This window comes from Orbicella franksi, chromosome 6 (assembly GCF_964199315.1).
Source record: "Orbicella franksi chromosome 6, jaOrbFran1.1, whole genome shotgun sequence".
NCBI lineage: Eukaryota > Metazoa > Cnidaria > Anthozoa > Scleractinia > Merulinidae > Orbicella > Orbicella franksi.
Genome location: NC_138150.1, coordinates 20,072,791 through 20,097,149, shown reverse-complemented (window position 1 = coordinate 20,097,149; position 24,359 = coordinate 20,072,791). Strand labels below are relative to the sequence as shown.

At 38.7% G+C, this 24,359-nt stretch overlaps 2 protein-coding genes across 2 annotated transcripts; both read right to left on the bottom strand.

The window, feature by feature from the left end:
- Window positions 1-27: 27 nt before the first annotated feature.
- Window positions 28-6,976, bottom strand: LOC145490864 (uncharacterized). Its single transcript, XM_081469981.1, has 3 exons — window positions 4,800-6,976; window positions 2,977-4,148; window positions 28-1,703 (listed from the first exon to the last, which is right to left on the bottom strand). The coding sequence occupies exons 1-3, from the start codon at window positions 6,035-6,037 to the stop codon at window positions 1,396-1,398; spliced, it is 2,718 nt and encodes a 905-aa protein (XP_081326107.1). The 5' UTR covers window positions 6,038-6,976; the 3' UTR covers window positions 28-1,395.
- A 1,478-nt stretch (window positions 6,977-8,454) lies between these two features.
- Window positions 8,455-24,353, bottom strand: LOC145490884 (3-phosphoinositide-dependent protein kinase 1-like). Its single transcript, XM_081470005.1, has 17 exons — window positions 24,251-24,353; window positions 22,216-22,344; window positions 21,275-21,317; window positions 20,944-21,081; window positions 20,050-20,102; window positions 19,289-19,380; window positions 17,622-17,725; window positions 17,366-17,438; window positions 16,226-16,294; window positions 15,619-15,715; window positions 15,367-15,445; window positions 12,283-12,383; window positions 11,531-11,694; window positions 10,785-10,842; window positions 9,881-9,978; window positions 9,348-9,402; window positions 8,455-8,969 (listed from the first exon to the last, which is right to left on the bottom strand). The coding sequence occupies exons 1-17, from the start codon at window positions 24,275-24,277 to the stop codon at window positions 8,862-8,864; spliced, it is 1,488 nt and encodes a 495-aa protein (XP_081326131.1). The 5' UTR covers window positions 24,278-24,353; the 3' UTR covers window positions 8,455-8,861.
- Between the last annotated feature and the right edge of the window lie 6 nt (window positions 24,354-24,359).

Sequence of the window (24,359 nt, the reverse complement as noted above, 5' to 3'; positions counted from 1 at the left end):
GCACTTGATAATGACAACAAGATGACACCGAGACATCATGTTTCTGCATTTATTTTTCCTATATCTTCTTTAATCAGATTACTAGACCGTGACATAAGTAAATATTTTCAGAGAAACATGCCTCCCTTTTGATTTTTATCTGAATTTTTGGTGTGAGTGTGTTGTTTGTTTGTTTGTTTGTTTGTTTGTTTGTGCCACTGACAGTCTTGAAATGGATCATGCCCATGATATTCCCCAATATTTCTGTGCCAAATATTCATATAACTCAAAGCAACTTAAGATAGTTCTGCGCTTGTTCGGTCAGATTAGCAACTGAATGACAATGCCTTTTAACATCGAGTTTCTTACAGGAAACTCTAATTTTATTGATTGAAATTAATTCACATAAATATTTCTGCAGACTTCCACAATGTTATTGAAATCCAATGTACAATGCATCATTGTGAGTTGCAACTAATAGCCCTTTTCACAGTTACCTTTGCTCATTTGCATTACAATAAAATCTAGCATGTATGTGAGGCAATTATGGGCTATTTTGTAGTTTTAGCCCGAAATTGCCACGAATCCATGTTAGATTACATTGCAATGCAAATGAGAAAAATTTACCGTGAAAAGGGCTATTCATAACAAAATATAAATAATAAAAGTAAATTTATAAGGTCAATTTTCTATGGAACATTCAAATGTGCCTGAGATTAAGAATGACTTAAAACTTGATTAATAATTTATTGTAGTAACTATCATCATTGAAGTACTTATTAATTCTTTTGTGTATCAGTATCACATTGATCTCATGATTTGAATTCAAAAAAAACAATACAGACTATTCTTAGCACAAAAAGTAAAAAAATAAAAAAGTATTATAGTTAGTTCTTATTAACTGAGCAGGAGGTCTGTATGGGAGAATCTTGACTGAGGTTGTGAGCACAGACTGCACTCGGTTGTGTGTACAGACCTCACTGCATTTGGTCTGTACACAACTGAGGTCAAGATTCTCCCATACAGATCGACTAAGCTTGGTTAATAAGATGTTACTTTATTATATGGCAAACAATAACAATTTAATTGATTAATGTAACTGACATTTTGCTTGCAAACGGTGATTTGCTGAACTTAATTCGGCCAGAGTTTGCTTGTCCTCTTTACTGTTTTTTCTCATCAGGCTTTTTGGTAATCCAATAAATAAATATTGTTAGAAGAAAATAGTCATTATTTTTGCATCTTGGTTTGCAACTTTTTCACCGCACAACGTTAACGGTCTAGATGGGAAAATCTAGTCTGATTTCAGCCAATCAAATTTGTGAATTCGGTAGTTCCCAGTCCTTGTGAGACAGCCATATAACAATAACAATTATTACCTAAAGCTTAATTTCAAAGTAAAGCTTAATTCAGTGGTTATTTTAAAACTCTTGGAAAACTGAATGAATGATCATTTTCCCTTTTAGATTTATGGCTTCTGGTATTCAGTGTAACAATTTTGCCCTCTAGACCTCCAAAGACATCAGTCATGGACATTTTTCTAATTTTCCCAACATGCACTGACTGATCTTCAGAAACAAAGCTGACAGTATACACTAGATCCAGGTCTTCATCTGAATCTCTAAGCACAGGCTCTGATATGAGACTGGGCACCAATCGTAAACATGATTTGGGTTTGGTATCACCTTCCTTGACGTTGAACAAATTTTCATATTCCTCAGGACCTGTAATAAAATAATTAAATTTAATTATCTATGAAATGATTGAGATTCATCAAAAGCTCACCATGTGACTTGCCATCACATCAAACTGTCTAATATATAGATTTAGGCCAGCTTAAAAGCGTAGCTCCTGGGCCGGGTTGTTCAGAGCCCGACTAAGCTAACCCAGGAAAAGGTAGAATTAATTTTGATTTGAGTTTAGTAACTTTGCGGTGAGGTTTTCTGTATATTGTTTGGCCTTCTGTTTTGAGTTTTAATAATCACCATATACACGAAACAAAGCAGCAAAAAATATTTGTACAGAAGAAAAAGTTATAATTCGGTTAATCCTGGGTTAACGTTAACTGGCTTCCGAACAATCCTGGCCTGTTTTCAACAAGTTAACCTGACATGAGCCCGCGATCCAAACCAAAACCAGCACTTGGTCAGCGGTCAGCTTAAAAAAAAAACACGCGACCTCTATGAGCTATAAACTTGAGCCCGCGATATGGTCACGTGATACTGGTCAGTGGATACCTTGTTTTGACAGGTGTCAGTTGATCATAACAGATGTCCAATATCAAAGAAGTGCACGGTAAACCAAGGCTGCATGTCTCAGTCAACCTATTATTTGGAGTATGGCCGCCACGTTGCACGACTCCATCGTTGTCGTCGTCGCCATCGTGCGTACGCGCCCACGAGCCATTCCGCTAGCCGTGATAACCATGAGAAAATCAACTCATGGGTTTCCTTTTCTTTCCTATATGAGTATGGGGCTCCGCTTGGCGGCCCTTTGGGCCGCCGGAGCTCCGCTATAAGGAATGGGAACACATTGGTGTTGAAGTTACTAAATAAACCTAAATTGTTTACTTGAGAAACATTAATTTCTGTTTGCCATGTAATGTTCAACGCTCTCTCCCTTCCATAATTTGAAGTCTAAGAATACAGACTGGGATACCTGTCTCCTCCTTCATCCCCCTTCTCCCCATCTTCACCTTTTGGACAATCTCTGTCTAAAACATTGCTATTAGTGAATAGTAGCCCCAAGGTGACCTACATGTACACTGTTGTCTGTCCATGGACCTTAACTTTGCTGAGGTCTCCAAAGTAAGAGGGTGTGGGTGGGTGAAGAAAACCTTTTGTGGGCTGCCCTGTGGATGCTCTTGCACTCCACACTTGCGCTTTGTGCCTCTGCTTCACCTATTCACTTATTCAGGCTGTGGACAGACCAAGAGGTGACCTGTCCAACAGAACATTTACCTGACTGTGCAGAATCAGTCTTCATGTAAGCACTTACCTAGGTAAAGGGGACCTTCTTCTGTTATTTCAGTAATCAGCTGCCTCCCATTAGCATCTTTTATCAACAGAACAGCCATGAAGGAATCTGTGTTGTCACTTGAACTCTGGACACACTGTGATCTTGACTGTGAGGACTGCACTGATCTCTTGTGGTAAGATGGCTCTTTAGCTGCCACTAACTTTGACACATCTTTGAGATTAGCTTGAAGGGCATCTTCTGTTGGAAATTGCTGGTTGTGAATGTTGCCCTTTGATGTCATTTGAAGGTCATTTTCCTCATCTACTCTTCTAGTTGGCTCAGGAGGGAATTCTTTGAGTACTTTTGGATTGGACGGATGGACAGAATGGTCTCTTGACATGGGGGCCTGTGATTCTTCTGCATTGTGATTGGTCTCGTCTTTCTTGTGGTTGGGCAGATCACTGAGTTCCTCTTCCAAATTGGTGGTGTGCATGTCTAGATCAGCTGTAACATCAGAATTCTCATCACTGATTGGAATCAGTTCCTCATTGTAACCTCTCCTATGCAATGGGAGACCAACTAGCCACTTGTTGTCAGCTTTATGATGTTCTTCATAAGTGTTGAAAAGCTTTTGAGAGGCAAAAGAAGGATCATCAGAATACTTCTTCAAAATTTCTGATAAAAAGGCAACTTGAAATTCCTTTGAGGCTACATCGCCATTGCCGTCATCATCATCATCATCATCATCATCCTCATCCTCATCTTCACTGCTGTCAGAATTAAAGCGGTCAAAAAAATTGTCATCATAGTTGACATTGTCAAACTCCTGATTATAAAGCCGATGTAAAGAAGAAATATCCGATACAGAAAATGTCTTGTGCTCTTCTTGATGGCGTCTTTGCCTTGATATCGGTTTTTCAGCAGAGTTACCATCACTGCCTTGTTGCTGAATTTGTCTGGACTTTCTGGGTTTAACAATCAAAGTCAGGGCCTCCAACTTTGGAAGCCACATCACAAATGCCTGTTGTGTACTTAAGTCCCCTGGTACAGGGATTGGTGCCACAGGCAGGCCAGCCATACTGTGAAACAACCAGCTCAACTCCCCTGTGCGCCCATCGATGACCAAGATTCCAGAGGAATGATTTGCATAAGAAACAAACACACCAACATCTGTGAAGTTTTCTTTAACAGTGTGCTGAGTCGGGAACAACCTAGTAAGCAAGAAAAGAAAAAAGTTAGCAGATGGATTGTAAGAATGCAGCTTTAAATAGACTACTGAAAACTACTATCCTGGTCAAAAGTCTACAAACGATCTGTCAACCTCCCCCTCCCCACCCTTAACAAAATAACAATGTTGATCCATCCAAGCTAAGCTCAATGTTCCAGCATGCATTGGAGGACAGTAAAGCAGGGGGGGAGGGGGGGTGGTCACTTTATGAAATTGAATAATGAATTCACTCTTCAAAAGGAATTCCAAGGACTTTTGACCAAAATAATGTGGAAAATGTTTCTTCAGAATTGTTAAGCCTGGGTGTCAAGAGCAAAAGCATTTGGCTTAAAAATGACTTTCAAAACTGACAATCCACAAGTGTTCAATCTGAAAACCATGACCTCCAATGGATAGCAAATCCTCTTATTCATACACCTAATGGGACTGTCACATAATTTACATACTACACGTACTAACATAACATAGCCAATAATATCATGCAAAGTCAATAAGTTGACAATGGTCTTTACAAGAAAGTGAAATTTGTACCTCAACCTAGATTACATACCAACTTCTATGCACAAGTTGAAAAAAATCAGGCTGCATAATTTGTCTGATGGTATAAGGTGTTAAAACTGTTTTCAAAGCTTACTTGTGGATGGAAGCATCTGATGGTACAACCTTCCTCCACATAACCACCAGATCCTTTCCATTCATGGCCAATAGAGCAAGGCTATTTTCTTTGATTACAAAAACAACATCTTTCACCCCGTCACCATCAAGGTCTGTCAGGAGGGGTTCGAGCAGGATGAGAGTATCTTTAAAAACGCTGATGAAACCAGTGAGTGAGTCTGGTGTATGGTCTCCCCATGGTTGACCTGGAATCTTCTTTGTCGGCTTTCTAACTTTCTCTAGTAAATCAGAAACTGATACAGCCCATAGTGACGAACTGTTCCCCTTGTATGATGTTGATCCGACAATCACAAATTGTTGTTTGCTTGATGGAGCATGGACGGCAAGGACATTGCTGCCACCATGACTGCCTGGTAATGGTAGGGAGTTGCCAAGAATTTTTCCTGTTGCTCCAGATACCAGACTGACGCTGCCTTCTGAGTACACCTTTTCGTAAACCTTGAGATGTTCCTGGACAAATACAATGTCTCTTTCCCCATCACCATCAATATCATTGACAAATTTAAATGAATCAACTTTACTGTTAGAATGTGTCTGCCATTTTGTGGTGCCATTTTCCGAGTTGAAAAGCACAAGATTTGTTTTCTCTTCAACAAGCAAGCAGTGACCATTGCTCTTCACGCCTGACATGTCTGTAACTCTTTCACAAGCAAGAAAACCAAGGGAAGAATTCCAACTAACATCCCACAGACTATAACCACATGAACCGTGTATAGCCATAAGACCAGCACCACGGCAATTTGTGCTCTTACAAAGCTGTCTCAAGAATGATGAATTCCCAGACTCCTTCTCCTCAATTTTAAATTCAACTAAAATATCTCCTCTACCATCTCCTGTCACATCAACCAGTGATATCATCACCGGAGTGATACCGCCCAACTTGTCAGTCCAGTTAACAAATGCCTGGTCTCCCTTTCCAGGACAGCCTGGATCTTTCTGACACTTTGGTTTATGACAGGGCAGCAAAAAGGCAAACGCAAATATTGTAAACACACAGAGCAGCAGAGCGCCTACCAAAGCAATCCGTCGTTTCATCGACAGCGGTTGTTTATCGGCAGATGTCGGCTGCTCGCCTTCAAGTAGAGAGTTTTCGTTATCTGACGATCCGCTTCCCTCTGTATCTGCATTTGCCTCTGGATCGTCGGCCGTCGCTGCGTTCATTTCCATTAGAGGCCTTGAACCGGTCGATGTAGCCATTTGACTGAATTCTTTAATTTGAAAACTCTCTGTCTGAAATCAAGTGTACTTTCAATTTAGGCTATCTACAACAAATCGCTTGGCTCAGATCCTCAGCTGGGTAATTATCCTTTGAATAGTCCAAGATCGCTAATTTTCACTCAAAGTTTCATCATCTCGATGACGAAACGAGATACATGTGTCCCAGTTTATCAGAAATCTTGACTCAGCATAAATCTCAAACCACCCTTGTGAGCCAGACGCGAACGACGCTTCACACATTAACTTTGCGATTACATTAAACAAACTCCTTTTAACAGCTGTTTCGTTCCCTCAACACTGAGTTAATTGCCTTGGTAAACAGCGCGCAAAGTAATTGTACTCGTTCAGAGTCAATTTGAATATGCCTTTCGAAAGGGCAGTTCTCTGCTCTCCCCAGTTGCAGTGTGTTTGTTTCTTAGCTTCAAAGAAAACCGCCTCCATTTGACGTCACTTGAAGAGAATTGGCCTTTAGAACCACCGCGTTTTCAGAATGTGTGGGTTTTTTAATTGTTATCTCCTTTATCAGGCTTTTGTGGGCCCGTTACGATCAGCTGTTTCTCCAGCTGCTGCTCCACTTCAGCTCCGCCATGTTCATTTCCAGCCAAATGAACACGAAGTGGGGTATAGTGAGTAGAACAATGGATTTATTTACCGGGGAGGAGTGCAAGGCATACCGGCCAAGGGTTCTTTTCTTCTGTCACTATGAAGAGTACCTACGGACATTGATAGAATTTGAAACATTTCACAAACAAGACCACAAGTGGACTAACGGAAAAATTATATTAAATTTGTTCCAAACGTTTCACCCGGGGGTAAAATTGTAACGTACGACCCTTAACTTCAAAGAAAGCCATCACCTATTTCACGTGGTACTGTCAGGAACATCTCACATGGTACTGTTTATTGTGTCTCGTGCTCCACAGCTTTTGCGATATTAGAGGAAACACTTTTAAGCCTGCTTTTCCAAATGAAAGCTTCTGAGCGGTAGAAGTAATGTGATCCTTTTAATTTCATGAAATGAAATTAAGAATTTGTTTGCCTTTGCTGGAATGCGCTGTAACCGTTACGTTGCGTGACGTTACTGTTGTGAAAAATTCATGGCGTAAGATCAAATTGGCCTTTCTAGGGAACGGACAAAGAGTTGCAAAGAGTTGTAGATCTAAATCTAATTTATCTCAAGGCCAATTTGACCTTATGCCATGAATTTTTCGCAAAAGTAACGTGTGACTATATTGCCATGACGCCATACAAAAAGTGTAACGAAAATAAAGAGAATGAACCCGAGGTTACTCGCTTATATGGGCTATACAGGCATGTACGGCCCAAAAGGAGATGGTTTTTCAGCCGTTCTGGTCATAAATAGGGTATCGATTTTGGACATTTTGGTCATAAATAGGGTGTCGATTTTGGCCATTTTGATCATAACCGGGGTAAGGTTTTTGCACCATAGCCTTCAGTTGGGTGTGCGTTCGTTACGTTGTCATCATTATCGATAAGACCATCAACAAAAGCCCTTCACAAATTATGTTTACGGCAATTTAACATTGTTCTGAACTAGGTCATTAATTGTAAGGCAGGTCTGTAACAGAGTATAGATTTAAGGGTCACGTCATAAACAGGGTCTCGAATTTCTGGTCAGGTCAAAACTAAGGAAGGGAAAATCGCAGATTTTGGTCATCAAAGGGTAAGGGTTTTGGGAAGCGGGTCGCACACCTCCACTCAATCTTTCATTCTGGGAGTACTCCTCCCCGGGAGAATGAACCACTCTCGATATAGCGAAAATAATAGTCTCATGGTTTCAGAGGCTTTATTTCTTCTCCATTATCAATTATATTATAAGCGTTGTTCTATATCTGAAGGCATTTACATGTGCAGTCCCTATTAAGGCCGTCACGTAGTTAACGTAACGTGTCGCTTCTTTTGTCTGGGTTGTCACGCAAGAAGCTGTTTACCGTGGTATGCATAGTCACGCAGGACTTCTCCGGTAAGGAAACCATTGCGTTTTTATCCAAAGGACAACTGCAAAGGAGACTAGGCGAACGATGTGAAACTCAATGAAATGATTGCGTCGTCCATTCGGTTTTGGATTACTGCAAGCATGGGAAGGGCGTTTATTTATTATTCAAGTCTGATATAAACGTTCACAATGTCAAGGATGGTAAGAAAGAATTAACGAAAATGGTTGTCGACGATTGAAAAGGACCATAAGACTCACCCGAAGAAAATAACTTTAAAATATTGTGTTCTTACGTGTAACATTCGCACGGAGTTAAAGGAGCTCGGTCACAGCATTGTTAGTTACTTTGGCCAAAATTACCAAAATTACCTTTAAATTGAAGGAAACCTGAAAATAGTAGTTTACTAACATAGAAAAACACCAAAGAAATAAGACAAGGATGGTTAAAGATGGAGAGGATTAACACGGATTACAAACGATGACCTTGAAAAATTTAAGCTAAACTTCTCAAGATGCACAAACCATGACGTAGCTCCTTTAATGCCGGTTTGATAAAACAGTTTTCCAATTACTGTCGACAGCTTAGTCGGTGTGGCGCCGTGAACCAATCAGGACTGGGAGCAGACACCAGTGAACAACAGAAGGAAAGCGCGGGAAAACATGTTTGGTCAAAATGACAACATCTTCGCACGGTCTGATTGGTTACGGCACGTTACTTACGTCAGGGACTTTTTAACCAGTCGCAGACCTCAAAAAAGTGGAAGACAAGAACCGGAAATTCATTTTTGATTGTCATTGGAAAACCGCATTATAAAATGAAGGCGCAGGTTGCTGATTAGCACTTGTTTAGAGTTGCGTTGTATCTCCGAAGTAAGCGCGGTGGACCTCTTCGATCTTTTTGACCCACTCCATAGCATATCCCGTGTGATCTTCCAGGTAATAAATACGTTTTGGCTGAAAAAGAAAAGAAAATACAAAGTGTTTTATCGATTGCAGATCGCGACTAGTCCAGTCAAACCCCCGTATAACGACCTTCCTGCTTATAATGTCATTTTTAATGGCTGATCATCGGCTTATACCAGCATTCCTTTTGATTCGATGATCAGTTTTTCTGCTGAAATAAAGCTTTCATTATTTATTACTTATCATTGCCACAAACCTCACAAGACAACGACCTCCCTGATATAATGAGCCTCCCTATACAACAAGCAACCCCTGACAAACCATCTTTCAAATAAAGAGAAAATTCCTGTTCAGTGTTGGCACCGAGCAAATAAATTTTATTACCTCAAGGTTACACTGTTATGTTAGTGACAACTCTCCCTTACTTACTGTGTGAATGAAGAAAACTTCAAAGTTCTTGGCTTCGGGTCTGAGGTCCTTTGTCCTGAAACAAAAGAAAACTTCATTCAGTTTCAAAACAGCTTTCCGAGACCAAAGAAACGACGCGCTACCGGTACCCAGCCACTCCGTCCTCGCGAACCGAACGCTGTTAGTCAGTTAGAGTTGATCTCAAGCCCTGTCCAGAATAGGACGGAGAAATTTGAAAACGCCTGTTTTGCGTTTTCAAATTCCTCTAGTTTGAAGAGCGTTTTCGTAAAGCTTCGTTTTTGTTACGGATTGGTGTGGACGGTAGGCTTAACCATAAAATAAAGCTGAGTTTTCAATTTTCTCCGGCGTAGTCCGGACGGAGCCTCAGCTATCGCCTCGATTAATTCTCACGCTTCTTTCGTGCTCTCCAAACTTACCGCATGTATTTTATCTCGATAGTGCACGCAAAAGCATAAATCAATTGTTTAATAAATCACGGACTGTAGAGTTTGAGCTACTGTTTCTAATCTTCCGAAATCAGACAAAAACTTTACCAAGGAATCTGTCCTTTGAGTTCCATTGCCGCTGCATCAACGTAATACAGGCGCGGACCTTCTGTAAGAATCAGAGTTCTTTTGCGGGGAAATAGTCCCTGTTAGAAGAAAAGTTCCAATTAGAGGATAACCCAGGCTTGAAGATAACCTATAAGAAAACACCCAATTTTAAGAGAACGGGAGATCATTCCAAACTGCAAATAACAGTCCCTAATTTTTTTGAAAGCTTTCGCAGCAACTCCGCCCGGTTCATCGTTCATCGTTAACGGTCAATAGGGCCCTATATATCGAAATACGAGTTCAAGAGCGCGAACCAGTACGACTTTACAAACTTTGTACCAATGCTTTTGATTATCACGTTTGATTATCACCAATCTGATAGTATTGGTAGTCTCATATTTAACTGGTCAACAACAGGTAGTAGCGAGTTTAAAACTAAGCTGCCACCGTATCGTATCGTACTCATTCTCGGTGGGTGAACTACTTTTTCACGATCCCAGTTCCCCTTCTCCCTTTTTTTAGGAGATTACTGATGTATTCCTGCTTTTGAAACTGAGGACGCATTTTTTTTTTCTAGACTATCGCCTCATGTACCTTTTTTTTCTGTTGCTCTTACAATTTGACGTCTTCTGACCATTTACTGATCAGACGCACGGCAGCATGGAATTTATTTGCTACATAGAGCATAGAACGCCATCTTCCATTTGGTAAAAATGGTACGCAAGAACCTACGAGAGGAGACTGAACGGCGATCCAGGCTTGGTTTACGTTAGAGGGAGCATTTTTTTGTTTTTGTTTTTGGATTGAATCTTACTAGTTTGACGATCAGCAAAATAGAAACAAACTTTTCACTAGACCGTAGTTCAATAAAGCTTCTATGAAAACAAGATATCGCCGAACTCACCTTTCTCTTGTCGACTACACCAGTCTTAATGATAAGATTATTATCAACAAATTGATGCCTGTGTGAAGAAATAATAGCAACGATTAATATTTCAGTAGGGGGTTATCGCCTGGGAGCACGCTCTCGCGTTTGGGTGCGAAAAGACGGAAAGCAGCCCTTGAGGGCGAAACCCAGACACCAGCGCCTGGTCGCAGGCTATACGGATTACTATCAGGATGCAGGCAAAACTGGTTCTCCTCCAGCGGTAGGTTATGAACTTGTCCTCTGGACTATTGTACTTAACTTCAGACTTCCTAAATGTCACTACGCCAAAATTTCTTTTTATGTTTACCTTCCTTCAAGGCTACGTTGGTGTACGGTCAGGTCTTGACCTCATATATTCGCCAGCAGCATTTCATACATCCAAAAAGACAACTCAAAGAAGCAAGTAGGACATAGTTACATCTGCTCAGCAAAAGCCATATGCATGTACGAACTCATAATTACATTTTACCACAGGTCCGCACTGCGTGCAAAAGACTACATCAGCATAGATCTCTGCACACGTTACCTGCAACGCTTGGCAATAATTTTGATAGATAAAAGGAACTTTGTACATAAAAATGATGTAACACTTCCATGCAAAGATTGGTATTAGACGGGCTGTTTAGACCTGATTTGAATAATGGAGTAAAGGGGGGTAGGGTGTTACAGCGACTCGTCTGAACACATTAGTGCTCTGAGGTTCTAAAAAGTAAAATTCTTACCACGGTGATTCTTTCTGCTGCTTCGCTAATTCCTCCTCTCTCTCGCTTTGCGTGAGATTAAGAACGTTCCTAGGTTCATTTGAATCTGGGACTTCATCGGACAGGCCAAATCTTGCTAACAGTTGATCATCAAACTCATCACTGTCGCTGTCGTGAAGACTGACCTAAAATTGAAAGAAAACAGAAAACCATCACCAGGCTAAAGACGATTATAAACTACTTAAGCCAACAAGCGCGTCAATAGTTATGCGAGATGAAGGCGTCACGTGAGTCACGCAAAAGATCGAACACAGACACCAGGGTTCAACATCTTCACTTGTCCAAGTTGGGCTTAGTAGTACGTCAGGTCGTGTGACTTGTACATGCTAACATTGCGTGACTCGTTATGAGAAATAGAGGAGTGCGTCACGAGTGTCTCGCGTGTCACGCAGCCGAGTAAATTGATCATAAATTTCAAATGGCTTTCTTCGACTTTCTTTTACTTTTTACTGTGCGGTAAGTGAGACAGACACTGTCTAGAAGATGAAAAAAAATAATAATAATAAGCCTATTACTTCAGGTTAATAGACACTACTGCTCGTGCTATTCCTTGATTGTGATAAAAAAGTAAACCTTCAACGAAAATTCACCTAAGATGAACCTTGTTCCTCCTACTGGACTGGCAAATGACAATATAAACCTCTATGGCCAAGTCATTGCTGTTACGTGACATAATTCTCCTAAATTACAAATACAATGTACAGCCTGTTGACCTTGTATTTGCTGCGCAGTCCTTCCTGATCGGTGCACGTTGACGGTAGATATGGCAACAAATCAGGAGGTTTCTGATTTGGTAAATCTTCCCAGTTAACTCCTGGAAGAAGAAAAAGAAGCTCATCGAGATAATTTTATCACTTATTAATTCGCTTAACGCTTCAACGAAATTAAAATAATCTGAGAGCTAATCTCCATCGCTGAGAAAGTGTGAACCCAACCTCGTCCCCAGGGCGCTAGCTTTTCCCCTCAACTGTGGGAAGGGCGGGAAAAGAGACTTGGTGTTTTGTGGTCACGTGTCCGGCCGACGCCAGAGTCTTTTTCCGCTCAACCCCCATGTGAAGAGAAGTGTGTGGATATCGAGTTTTACGTGCACGTGCAGATGTCAAGTTTCGTGTGGACATCGACGTCGCCAAGTTTCGTTTAAGGTTACCGGATACCTTTACAAGCATCTTAAAAGGCGTCTCGCGTCCAAGCGATGTAGCACGTCCGGTTTAAACTGTAGATACCTAAACCACATATCAAATTAAAGCTTATAGAGCTGGCTATCACACTATGACAAGAATTGTGAAATTTTCACGACCTCTATAAACTTGCGCATCCGAATCATGTTTTGGGTCCCTTTTGAAAGCTACAAGTCAAGGGGAATTTGTTCGTTTGCCCTCAAATTTGGACAGAAGCTAGTTTGGCATATAAACAACAAAAACCTGTCTGCGAATTTTTTAAATCCAAATATTTTTACTCCGAGAGTGAAAGATGTTCTGTAACTTTTCACTGAAATTAAATATGGCAAATCGCAGACACGTTTTTTAGCGCTTTTGCTCCGGAAAGTGAGGGACAAATTAAAAAAGCGAAAAAAAAAAAAATTCGCATTGACTTCTAACTTTCAAAAGGTGATTCGGACGCTCACATTTAGAAGTCGTAAAACAAATTCGACAGTTCATTTTATTTCAATATTCTTGGTATAGTTTGATAGCCAGATCTATCAGCTTTAATTTGATATGAGGTTTAGGTATCTGTAGTTTAAACCGGATGCGCTCCATCGCTTGGATGTGAGACACTTCTTAAAGTACACGGTAACCTTAACCGATGACTTGAGTTTTTGAGAAGACGTTGAGTTTTCTGTGTCCTGCGGAACTTTTGCGTGGAGTTTTGAGAAGGCTAGAAAACAGGACCTGTTGCTCTCAATTTAATTCGGCCTTTGGCCTCATCAACTAACACCTTATATAGTAGTTAAATCTTCTAGTGCTCTATAACGAATGCCGTTCTCTGATTGTCTACGTTATTCACTTTCTATTCTGTTGTAGATAGTGAGTAGCACGGCGGCCCAAAGGGGACATGCTGCAATTTTAAAATTTGCTGCAATTTTTAATAATTTCTGCTGCAAATTTAAAAGTTGCTGCAATTTTAAATAATTTCCTACAAACAAATAAAACTTGCTGCATAATAAAGATACTTGCTGCAATTACTTTTAACGTGCTGCAAATTGAAGAAAATGTTGCAGCAAATATAAGAAGTTTGTGCTTCAAAATTAAAAGTTGCTGCAGAAATAAAGGTTGCTGTAAAAATAAAAGCTGCTGCAAAAATAAAATGTTGCTGGAAATAAAAAGAAGTTGCTGCAAAAATAAAGTAAAAATATAATGCGCACGCATCATGGCTGGGGAGGTCTGGACCGATCCACGTTTTCGTGGAAGCCATATTGTTTCCCTTCGATTTTGAAAATGTTCTGCTCTTCTTGTGGGGAAAACTGTCCACTTGAGGCCATAGGAAACATAGGCCCTCCTCCTAAGCCGCCGTGACCTTCTTTCTTATACTCCATGCGGGTCAATTTCTTTCATAATGCTTGTAACTTGGCTACGCGAAACATTCCCATGATGCCTTAATCGAAGAGCATGCCAAATATAACGATACCCGGCCAGTGAGCCAGCTCATTGTATCTCTTGCTTATTGAGCTCTCGTACGATATCTTCGTCGTGGTTAGCTGCTTTTCTCTTTAAACCTAAATCCCTCAGTTTCCTCTTGAGCGTTCTGACGTGCATTCATACACCATCGTTTTTTTCCAACAAACCCACAATTGCTTGGTAAGGATACCCACGATGAAAGTACCCTTCAGTTAGCTCGTCGACACTAGCTTCCTGCTCGGTGACGTTCTGCTTTAGACGATCCCCGCATTGGTGACAATATTTTGCCTCAGGCGGACAGTTTTTCCCACAAGAGCAGAACATTTTCAAAATCGAAGGGAAACAACATGGCTTCCATGAAAACGTGGATCGGTCCAAACCTCCCCAGCCATGATGCATGCGCATTATATTTTTACTTTACTCCAGCAACTTCTTTTTATTTGCATCAACATTTTGTTTTTGCGGCAGCTTTTATTTTTATGGCAACCTTTATTTCTGCAGCAACTTTTAAGTCTTTAAATTTTGCAGCACAAACATTTTATACTTGCTGCAAATTTTTTTTCAATTTGCAGCACATTAAAAGCAATTGCAGCAAGTATCTTTATTATGCAGCAAGTTCTATTTGTTTGTAGAAAATTATTTAAAATTGCAGCAACTTTTAAATTTGCAGCAGAAATCATTAAAAATTGCAGCAACTTTTAAAATTGCAGCATGTCCCCTGTGGGCCGCAGTAGGGATTTAGATAAAGTTTTGAACAACTAACTAGATTTATACTAAAACAATAAGAATATTCGCTTTAGCTTTCTTTGCGTGATAGAAATCTCAAGCTCACAATCTAATTGTTATTTAGATAGAGTGGTTTTCATTTGAGTGGTCTATGGAAAAGTAATTAGTTTTGCATGAACTACGCTACATGGTTGGCTTAAAAAACTGGCGTCATTTTTTCATCCAATCAGATATAAAACTACAACCAATCCTGAATCGCGACTCACTCGCACGCGTTTTCCCGCGCTTTGCGTCAGCTACATCTAATTACTTCGAGTTTTGATTGGTTCTCTGTATTGTCTGTGTTTTTGTGATTGGCTAGAGTGATTAATTTGGTTTTGGTTTTACGACAATCGATTGAAAACCGCTCTATCTCAGCTAAATAACTGTTAAATAGTACATCCATTCAGCCTATACCTTCATAAAACTCGTGACTTTTCAGAGATGGAAACCCTCCGCACTCATCACAGCCAAGTCTCTTTGTTGGATCCAGCACCTGTGTTCAATCGAGACTGTGGATTATTTTTAGTAAAACACAATAAAACCGTTAACTTACTTCTCTGGCATAGGTTTTGGAATAAGTCTATCTTCGCAACGTTATAATTCCAATAAAAGATCCTATTAGATTTTGAAACAGCGGCAAAGTAGCCATAAAAGATCTTCACTTACCAATAAACTTTGGACAAGATCCTTTGGAACTTCTGGAAAACCATTAGGAAATTCGTACTCTAGGGCGATTATCTTTTTAAATATCTGATATTCGTTACTGTTGAATTGAGAAAGAACGACATCAAAACAACTGAGCTGCAGTTAAGTGAATGCTACTTGCTCTAATCCTATGTACGCCGGCACACAAGTTTTATATGCGAGCGCGAGACATCCAGATTCTAAGAGGTTCAGTCGACATTACTTGTAAAAAAAAACAAACAAACAAACAATAGGGACATTGAGACTTTCTCAGCCTCACAAAAAATCTGTTGAGACTCTGAGACAGCTTTGTGAAAAAATTGAGAATGCGAGGCGCACATAACCGCTACAAAACGAGACTGCGAGACCCGTAAAATTCGACGAAAATTTAGCGAGACCCAGAATTTTTGAAGGACCATTAACCTTAACAAGCCTTACACACCATAAGTCAATGTAAGTGCAGACAAGTCCTGACTAAGTAAGTCAGAAAAGAACTCTGTTAGGCCTGCACATTACACAAATCACTTGCAACCTGTTGCAAGTCTTGTATCAATTATGTTAAGCAAAATTTAAAAAAAAAAAAAAGTACCTGGCTCTAAATGGTGGCAATCCAGAAAGAAGCTGATAAATAATACAACCTAAAGCCCAGAGGTCAGAGCTACAAAGAAAAGGAAAGATGAAGTATAAACATTAGTTTTTTTCAAATGTACGTCGTTTACGTCCCCAAGTCGATCAGCCCCTAGCCGGCTAGCCTCCAACCATGAGTGGAGGAACCCCCATTCAAGGTCAAAAAGCAAGAACTAGCCTGACAGTGTTTTCGACTTCTGGTTGAGGACTAAATGGTTAAGCCACTGTAATCAACTTTGGGGCTAAATGACCGAATACTGTTTTCTACTACAGCAGTGGCAAACTGTCTCAACCGGGAGCTACTATGCTTGGAACAGGCGTAACCATTCATGTTATCCTTTGTAAGAGGGAATAGCCTATCAAAAAAGAAGTTTATTTCTTTTTCTGGCCTCTCCCTTTCTTTTGTATTTTGTCTTTGAGTATCAACGCGAAGTGAACGAAATGAAATGGAGTGAAGTTAAGCCTCGACCTTCTAAATAATGAACAGAGTTTAGTGACATTCAAAGCAGTGTTTTGCATTTACTGAAACTGTAAGAAGCTATATGAAATGCCTTTCTTATAAGCCTAGCCTGCAGACCAGACGTTTTCTTTCCATTTTCTAGGCAGGAAGATTTAGCAAGCGAGTGACCCAACAAGCTCACATGGGGTGAGCAAAACATGGGGTGAAGTGGGGAGGGGGTGAGCACAATAAGAAAGAAAAGCAAAGGGGGAGGGGGGTGAGGAGGAAAGGAATCTTTGCCCCACCCCCTGCTCGTTATTTTTCACACTCAGTTTCATTTTCCTCACAGACTTTTGGAAAAAAAAAAAACGCCTGCTACACAGGCTATGATAAGCTCAAATAAGAAGGATATTAAGTCCATCAACTACCAATTAGATCTGAAAAAAAAAAGTCACAAAATTGTGATTCAGGTCAAATGATCTTTGCCTTTCCTGGCACCAGTTGTGTTTTGCTAAACAGTTTTGACACTTACATTGTAATTACTCATCACATTTTGTTAGCAACTTATTACTTAAAAAACTTACTTTTTCCCCACCAAAGGAATTTTCTTTCCTTTCTTTTGTTTTGCATCATTACATTTGCATCACATATAACTGGACTTACCTTTTATTAGCCCTCTTGTCTGTTAATAGTTCTGGTGAAACATATTGAGCTGTTCCTACAAATGAATTTCTCCCTAAAAGGACAATGTTTACAAAAATCAATTGACCTTAAAGTTCGACCAATAAATTTAAACACCGTTAGTAGCATTACATGTATCTCACCAAAGTTTATTAAGTTATCCTACTATTTAATCTGGGATATAACTGTAGGCTGTAGTAGACTCCTCGGGCCCAAAATGAACAAACCTATTTCTCACCTTTGTCATGAACTTCATTGCCACTGAAGATCTTTGCTGTACCAAAGTCAGTAATCTTAATGTGCATATCTGCATCCAGAAGAATATTTTCAGGTTTCAGGTCCCTACAAACAACATACAGCCTTAGAGCTTTTCACAATATTCACTTCAACAAACTCACACACTACAGAGTGCAAAAAAAAAAAAAAAAAAAAACTAATAGCTTTTTCCCAAACATGACACTGTTGCCAGTACTTTCCCTTGAAAATCAGAGAATTGGGGAAAGTGTATTATAATCATTTCTTTTCTTTCATTGGTTCCAGTTTACATATTTTTTTGAAACTGTGTCAGCTACATGTATTAATAGTACCTCAAGCTTCTCGTCTAGGCATGAGAAATGATTCATAAAAAAGATAGCAACTGGCACATTTATCTTACATGAGGGGAACTCCCATATGAAAAGGTCGGGGATGCTTGTTGTCTCGCTTAGGGGTATAAATTAAGGATTCTGGTCTCAGTTACAGTGTTCATGACGAAATGCCACTATTTTTAGCTGCCAAAGTATCTTTTGGGGGCGAACTCAAAGAATTAATAATTAACAATACTTTAAAAAACACTCTTATGACCATTTTTGGCTCAATTTACTAGCGCAGGATCCCATCCTGAACAGCAGCTGGTTATAAGCCTATTCCGTTAAGTGGTATCTTTTAGGTAAGGTAAGGTAAAGTCTGCATGCGAGCCAAGTGGCCCATCAGGCCGGAGCTTATCCCGGTTTCTGTAGCATGAAGCAACTAGGAGTATTTCTACTCCCCCCTGGATGGGATGCTAGTCCATCGCAGGGTTACTCCCAGCATTAAGTTCGCCGGTACCCATTTATACACCTGGGTGGAGAGAGGCACTGTGAGAGTAAAGTGTCTTGCCCAAGAACACAACACAATGTCCCCGGCCAGGGCTCGAACCCGGACCGCTCGATCCGGAGACGAGCACACTAACCATGAGGCCACTGCGCCTCCCAAGTGGTATCTTTTAGGGGTCTAATAAAGCTCAACACATGCCAAGATTGGTCTCCTTTAGGGTTTTAATTCAAATTTTCGAATGAGCATACCCGACCTTTTCCCCTGAGGTTTATCCACCATTCTCAGCACACAAAAACCTTAGCAACACTCATAAAAATGTCCAGAAAGGTTCTAAAATCTTCAAACCTAGCATACATAATGTTGCTAACTAGTACATGGGAAAATGTTGCAAAAATATGGCTGTCTTTGTGAGTTATAAGTGGTACAATGTACAGCTGCCATCTTTTTCCTACACAACAGATGAATTATCGGATGAACTATTGTTCTTTGCCCAAGTTCATCCCAGATGGATGATCCATCTCTAGTATAAATCCGGCCAATAATGAGTCATGCTGAAAGTTCTCAACTGGGTTTCTGGTACTCTTTCCACCTGGGAGACTTCAAATTGTAACCTCATTTGGCAGATCAGGGGATTAAGGCTGTATCTGAGGAAACTCCTCGATAATCCAGGAGAGATGACATACTTAAATATGGCTTAGGTGTAAATAATGGCAATGCTTATTGACTGAGCTATTATGGCTGGAATGACCTCAACATATATTATTATCTACTTTCTAGTCCTATAAGGCTCAACCACTAAACATTGTCTTTATTTAAGCCAGTAAATGGTACCTGTGAATTATTCCTAATCCATGAAGATGTTCTAAGGCTGACACAACCTCAGCAGAATAAAATCTTGTACAACTGAGATCAAAAGAGCCAAGCTGGAGAGAAAACAAAATGATATTCTTTAATTACAGGAATCCTCTTATATATAGATGCAAGACTGATTCATATTAGCTAAAGGTTATGAAAGGAGAATTACATTGTTGTCAAGGGCTGGGAACTTTTAAAACATCTTGAGTTGATTTTAAGGTACAATGTTTGGTCTATCTGTTGTTGGGTGTTATAATTACTTTCTCCAGGATATTTAAGATCAAATGGAAATAAATGTCAAGGACCAATAGACTGAGGAGCTATAGATCCATAACAAGTTATAATGATACAAATTTATGGTCTTTTCCTACAGTTGAAACACCCTATTTTGAACTCTCAAGACATGTAAGATTGGAAGGGCCTTGAAATAGCCAATAGAAATTACCAAAAAACATATCCAATAGAAAATAACCTCAGTTCAAAATAGCCATAAAATTGCAATAGTGAGAAGAAGTGTTCTGTGACACGATAACTATGCGTAGTTTAAAGAGCGTATCTAGAATAAGTAAATATCATTATATTTCTGTAATATTTGTAGCAGTTTAGGGTTTATGTTTTTGAGGTTTAATGAAAGACTATCAACTGCAAAGGACTGCAGTATCAATAAAGACATGGGGAAATAGGTATAAGGTAATAAAAACAAAACAAAACAAACTGTAGTTAAAAATTAAACGTACCTTAATTATATATGGTAATAACTCTCCTTTCTTGGCATAGCTTAACCCAAAATCTGTTGAACACAAAAGCTAAGGACAATAATCTTTAAAAGTGTTATAGAAAAACTAGTTAACAATATCTAAGTCTTTTAAAATATGCATGTATTTGTACTGAACTGAACAACAGATTTTTTGGCTTAAACGTTTTGGCCTCTGTGTCACAACTATTTGTGTGCAGGCGTGTACCATGAATATGAAAATGTCCTTTGCACAGTTGTTTCTATGCAATTAAAACCTATTTTCATATGAAAAATCACACAAAAGGACTCATTTCCATACATGTACATGCAAAAAAGCAAATTTGAAATGGCCTATTATAACAATCTCTGGCAGAGATAGAAATAGACTTTTACAAAGATATGTGTCATATAGAAGAATAATTTTATTAACAATTAGTAATTTAAGATAAGGTAATTTAAGACAAGAAAAAGAATGATCTATTTTACGAGGGTTAAAACTGACTACCTTTGGCCTGGTAGTTAACATAATGGCTCTTCAAATTTACCAAAAAAAATTTAGAAGAGTGGAAACAGAATTATTAAAAAAGTATATTGAATGATAAAATAGTCCCTTGATTTATTCTCCAACAACATCTTTCGAACTTTAGCTTGATGGGATACTTGAAAGAGATAAATATTTGTTATCCAAAAGGATCAGTTGCTGCAAGGTACAGTAAACAGTTCAAAAGTTGTAAACAGTAATAATGTGAGTCCCAAATAAAAAAACTGTTTCAATAGCAGACGTTTCAGACCCAGCCCTTCCTCAGTGCTAAGTTTTCTCTTGAGTTTTGATTGGGACACGTCATTGAATAAAAAAAGGAGATACCAGCATATAATGTCTTTGTGGTAAGGATACAGAGCTTTTCTTTATCTTGGAACGTAAAATACAGTCTAACAAAGAATGGATGATTGAGTCTGCTTAGTACTTCCTTTTCTCTTGAAACATACTGAGCCTTTTTTTCTCGTATTATGTGCCTCTTCTCCAAAACTTTCACTGTGAAAGAGAAGGATAAATAATATCATACCTCAAAATAGCAGTTTGAACAGAAATTGCAAAAAAATAATATATAAATAATATATCAGGGGAATTAAACACATTACTTTATAACATGTTACAGTACCTCTAACAAGGTTATCGAGGAAAGGTGAATTTAATAACAAAGCTAACAACAACAGCAACAACTTACTGGCATATTCTTTCCCAGTACTTATTTCACGGACAACATAAACCTAAAAAGTTACAAAAAGACTCAGTCAGTTGTAACAGCAGTTGGGTGAGGGAATGAAAACTCAGCCACTAAAAGCAGTTCAATGCAACACAGCAAAACAGGAAATCAATTTAAATGTACTGCATGTGACCACATCAACAGTTAAATTCATATAACACACTGAACTGGCGTGGCAAAAAAAAGCTCTTATAATAATAACCTTGCTCCTATATTTTTAAGTAATAAAGGGAAGTCCACTCTGAATATTATTTGACCCTGCAGCTATAAAGAAGAGAAACAGTGAAAATGTGAACACTGACCATCATCATAATATTTATCCAAGTATTAGCCAAGGAGCACCTGTTAAATTCTAATGTGGTAAATACAAGTAAAATTTCAGTTTAAAATCAGGTCTCACATGGTAAACTTGAACATTGAACACTTCATCTGAAGAGTGGACATTTGAAAAATTCCCAGAATAGCTTTGATCTTGATAGTAATGCACTTGTAACCAGGTTTAACACTTTATTGAAATTGTCAATGTGAAATTGATGCAAGTAAATAGTATATATCTGTTGTTAATATTTACTGATCATTGCAGTTAATTTTTTATTTTAAATTAACTATAATTATGCGGTTTATTTTCTTTGAGTAACTTTTTTTTTTTCAATCATTGATCGTTTTCTAACCTGAAGAAAACAAATCACTTATAGTTGAAATCAAAAATTAACTACAACACATCTATCCTGGCAAGTCTGAAAAAGCTGTTTATAGTATTAATTTAGTCCTTTTTATGCCAACCAAAGGCTAATGCTCAAAACATCAGTTCTTTCAAAAAGTGACCACTCAATATCATGTCATTTAAATCTCAGTGAAATAGGAAAGGTTCCACAATGTAACTAATAAATAGAAGAACTTACAGTTGAAAATGCACCCTCTCCTAGCACCTTCCCAAACTTGAAATCTTCAGGTCTTTTTTTCTTTACCGGTTGTGGAGTTGGCGACGTGGGTGAAGGAGCAGGAGAAGACGTGGAACTTGAATTTTGCTCCTAGAATTTAAAGCAAGGAAAATGTATATCAACCTTCCTTGCTTGCCTCTTAATGACAATGGGTCCACAAGTCTTTTGCCATATATATGTGTTTTTCAGTGCATGTTATGTACTCAGTCCTAGATATGCAAACCCTCCAAGTCCCTTGGTTCCACCAAGAGACTTTCGTGATTTCGAGCCAAATTTCTTTAATAAACTGTGAAATTCTGATAAGAAGCCCTGACCACACATAATTTTATTCAAAGGCCTTTTTTTTGGTAAGCCTTCTTGGTGGGTAAGGGGGGGTAGTTGGCTTATAACTAGAAAGCCTAAAGTCTGCATTTCAAAATTCCTTGGGTCTCTATTTGGAACAGATATCATATCTGACAAATTTTAGATGTGAATATCAATAATGGTAAAACTCTCTAAATGAAGTAAGTTCTAAAATCATTATATAAATATCCAAAAACTCTGAGCCATAATAATACTAATTACTGCCAAGGTTACAAGGCAGCCATTATAAACGTAATAGGCCACGTTCGATACATCAATATTCTAACACGGCTCCGAGACTTTCAGGACAAACTTCTATATTTGGTGTTGTTTTCTTTGTGTCCAAGTCTCTTTTGGGAAGTGAGAGACAAAAGAAACTTAAACAATTTACAATTTTGAGACAAAGGTCTCAGAGCCATGTTACATTATTGATACATCAAACATGGCCCATTGTCGTTAAGGTGCACAAATGTGTGGATTTCTGGGTGTCTACATTGTGTCCACAGTGTCATGATCAAGGGCAATGTTATTGTACATTGTTTATTGTTCATTTCTTACTGCCATCCATGTGCTCAAACTCTTGGCAGGGTGTTGGTGGGTCGTGGCAAACAAACAATCGATAAATTATATCTATTTTTCTATTTCATTTGCCATGTCAAAAATAAGTCCATTCCCTTACGGAAGTAATTCATCAGGGTCACAAAATAATGTTTTAGTGACATGTCAAGAGGAAGACAATGTGCTTTTATGCACTTATCAGTACTGTTATCCAACCAAGTGTTCTCTTGGCAGCATTCCACTTACTCTCAGTTATTATTCGTGTACAAAAAAAAACTGGTTTAAATTTACAACAAATATAAAACCAGATCTCTGATTGGAGGCTTGTAATGGGAAGAAGTGCTAAGAAGAAGTCAAGGAATATTGAGGATTATATTTGCAGAGAGCGCACATAATTATATCCATTTTTTTTTTTTGAGGGGGGAAGCTATCAGAATTTTTATGGTGAAAATAGTTGTCCAGAACTATGGCATCAAATTTCTCTGACATGTCAAATTTTTACAATTTTTTGCCAGTTTCTATATGACAATAGTTCTAACTAAAACTTTTTTTTTAAAATTGGACATCATTTGAATGAATCCCGGGTGCCTAAAAAATAAACGATCATATTATTTTATTTGACCATTTTTCTGGATTAAGAGAGGAATTCAAAAATGGACCAGAACATGCTACGAGAAGATGACAAGAAGGCAAGATAAAAAGCAGAAGTACGTGACCACCGGAAGAATCTCTTTGTTCAAAAGGATGCCAAATATTCACATGTGTTTGCTTTGCTCACAAAATAATCCCTCAATTAATTTTTAACCTGTCATCATTGTCTAGTACAAATATTACTTATTAGCTGAAAAATGAACATACCGAAGATTAGATCACGATAGAAAACAGATTCTAAATTGAAAATGAAACTGGTTGGTTCGACCGAATCAACTGTACCCAAACGGATGTAAGAATATTTCTCACCTTTTCAGCAAATTTAAGTTATAATATAAGGTTAAAAAGGTAGACACGGATCGCTTGTCAAATAAAGAAAAATATTCTATGAATCAGAGGAATAACTTTACAATATCTATCATTTTCAAGAAAAGGATGAACTTACCTCTTTTTTCTCCCCATTTTCCGCCATCTTCGTGTTTTTAAAAAAGGTTAAAAGTGGAGATGAAACATTCTGAAAATACCGAAAACTATTTTACGGGAGGTCTTCTACA

What these genes read in the sequence shown, in the direction of transcription:
- LOC145490884 (XM_081470005.1), bottom strand. Translation starts at nt 24,277, where the DNA reads ATGGCGGAAAATGGGGAGAAAAAAGAG. An exon ending in CCAAGATAAAGAAAAGCTCT is followed by an intron (nt 20,103 to 20,943) that starts GTATCCTTACCA and finishes TGTGTTCAACAG; the next exon opens with ATTTTGGGTTAAGCTATGCC. An exon ending in GACAAGAGGGCTAATAAAAG is followed by an intron (nt 16,295 to 17,365) that starts GTAAGTCCAGTT and finishes TTTTCTTTGTAG; the next exon opens with CTCTGACCTCTGGGCTTTAG.
- LOC145490864 (XM_081469981.1), bottom strand. Translation starts at nt 6,037, where the DNA reads ATGGCTACATCGACCGGTTCAAGGCCTCTAATGGAAATGAACGCAGCG. An exon ending in TCAGATGCTTCCATCCACAA is followed by an intron (nt 4,149 to 4,799) that starts GTAAGCTTTGAA and finishes CTTGCTTACTAG; the next exon opens with GTTGTTCCCGACTCAGCACA. An exon ending in AGAAGGTCCCCTTTACCTAG is followed by an intron (nt 1,704 to 2,976) that starts GTAAGTGCTTAC and finishes ATTTTATTACAG; the next exon opens with GTCCTGAGGAATATGAAAAT.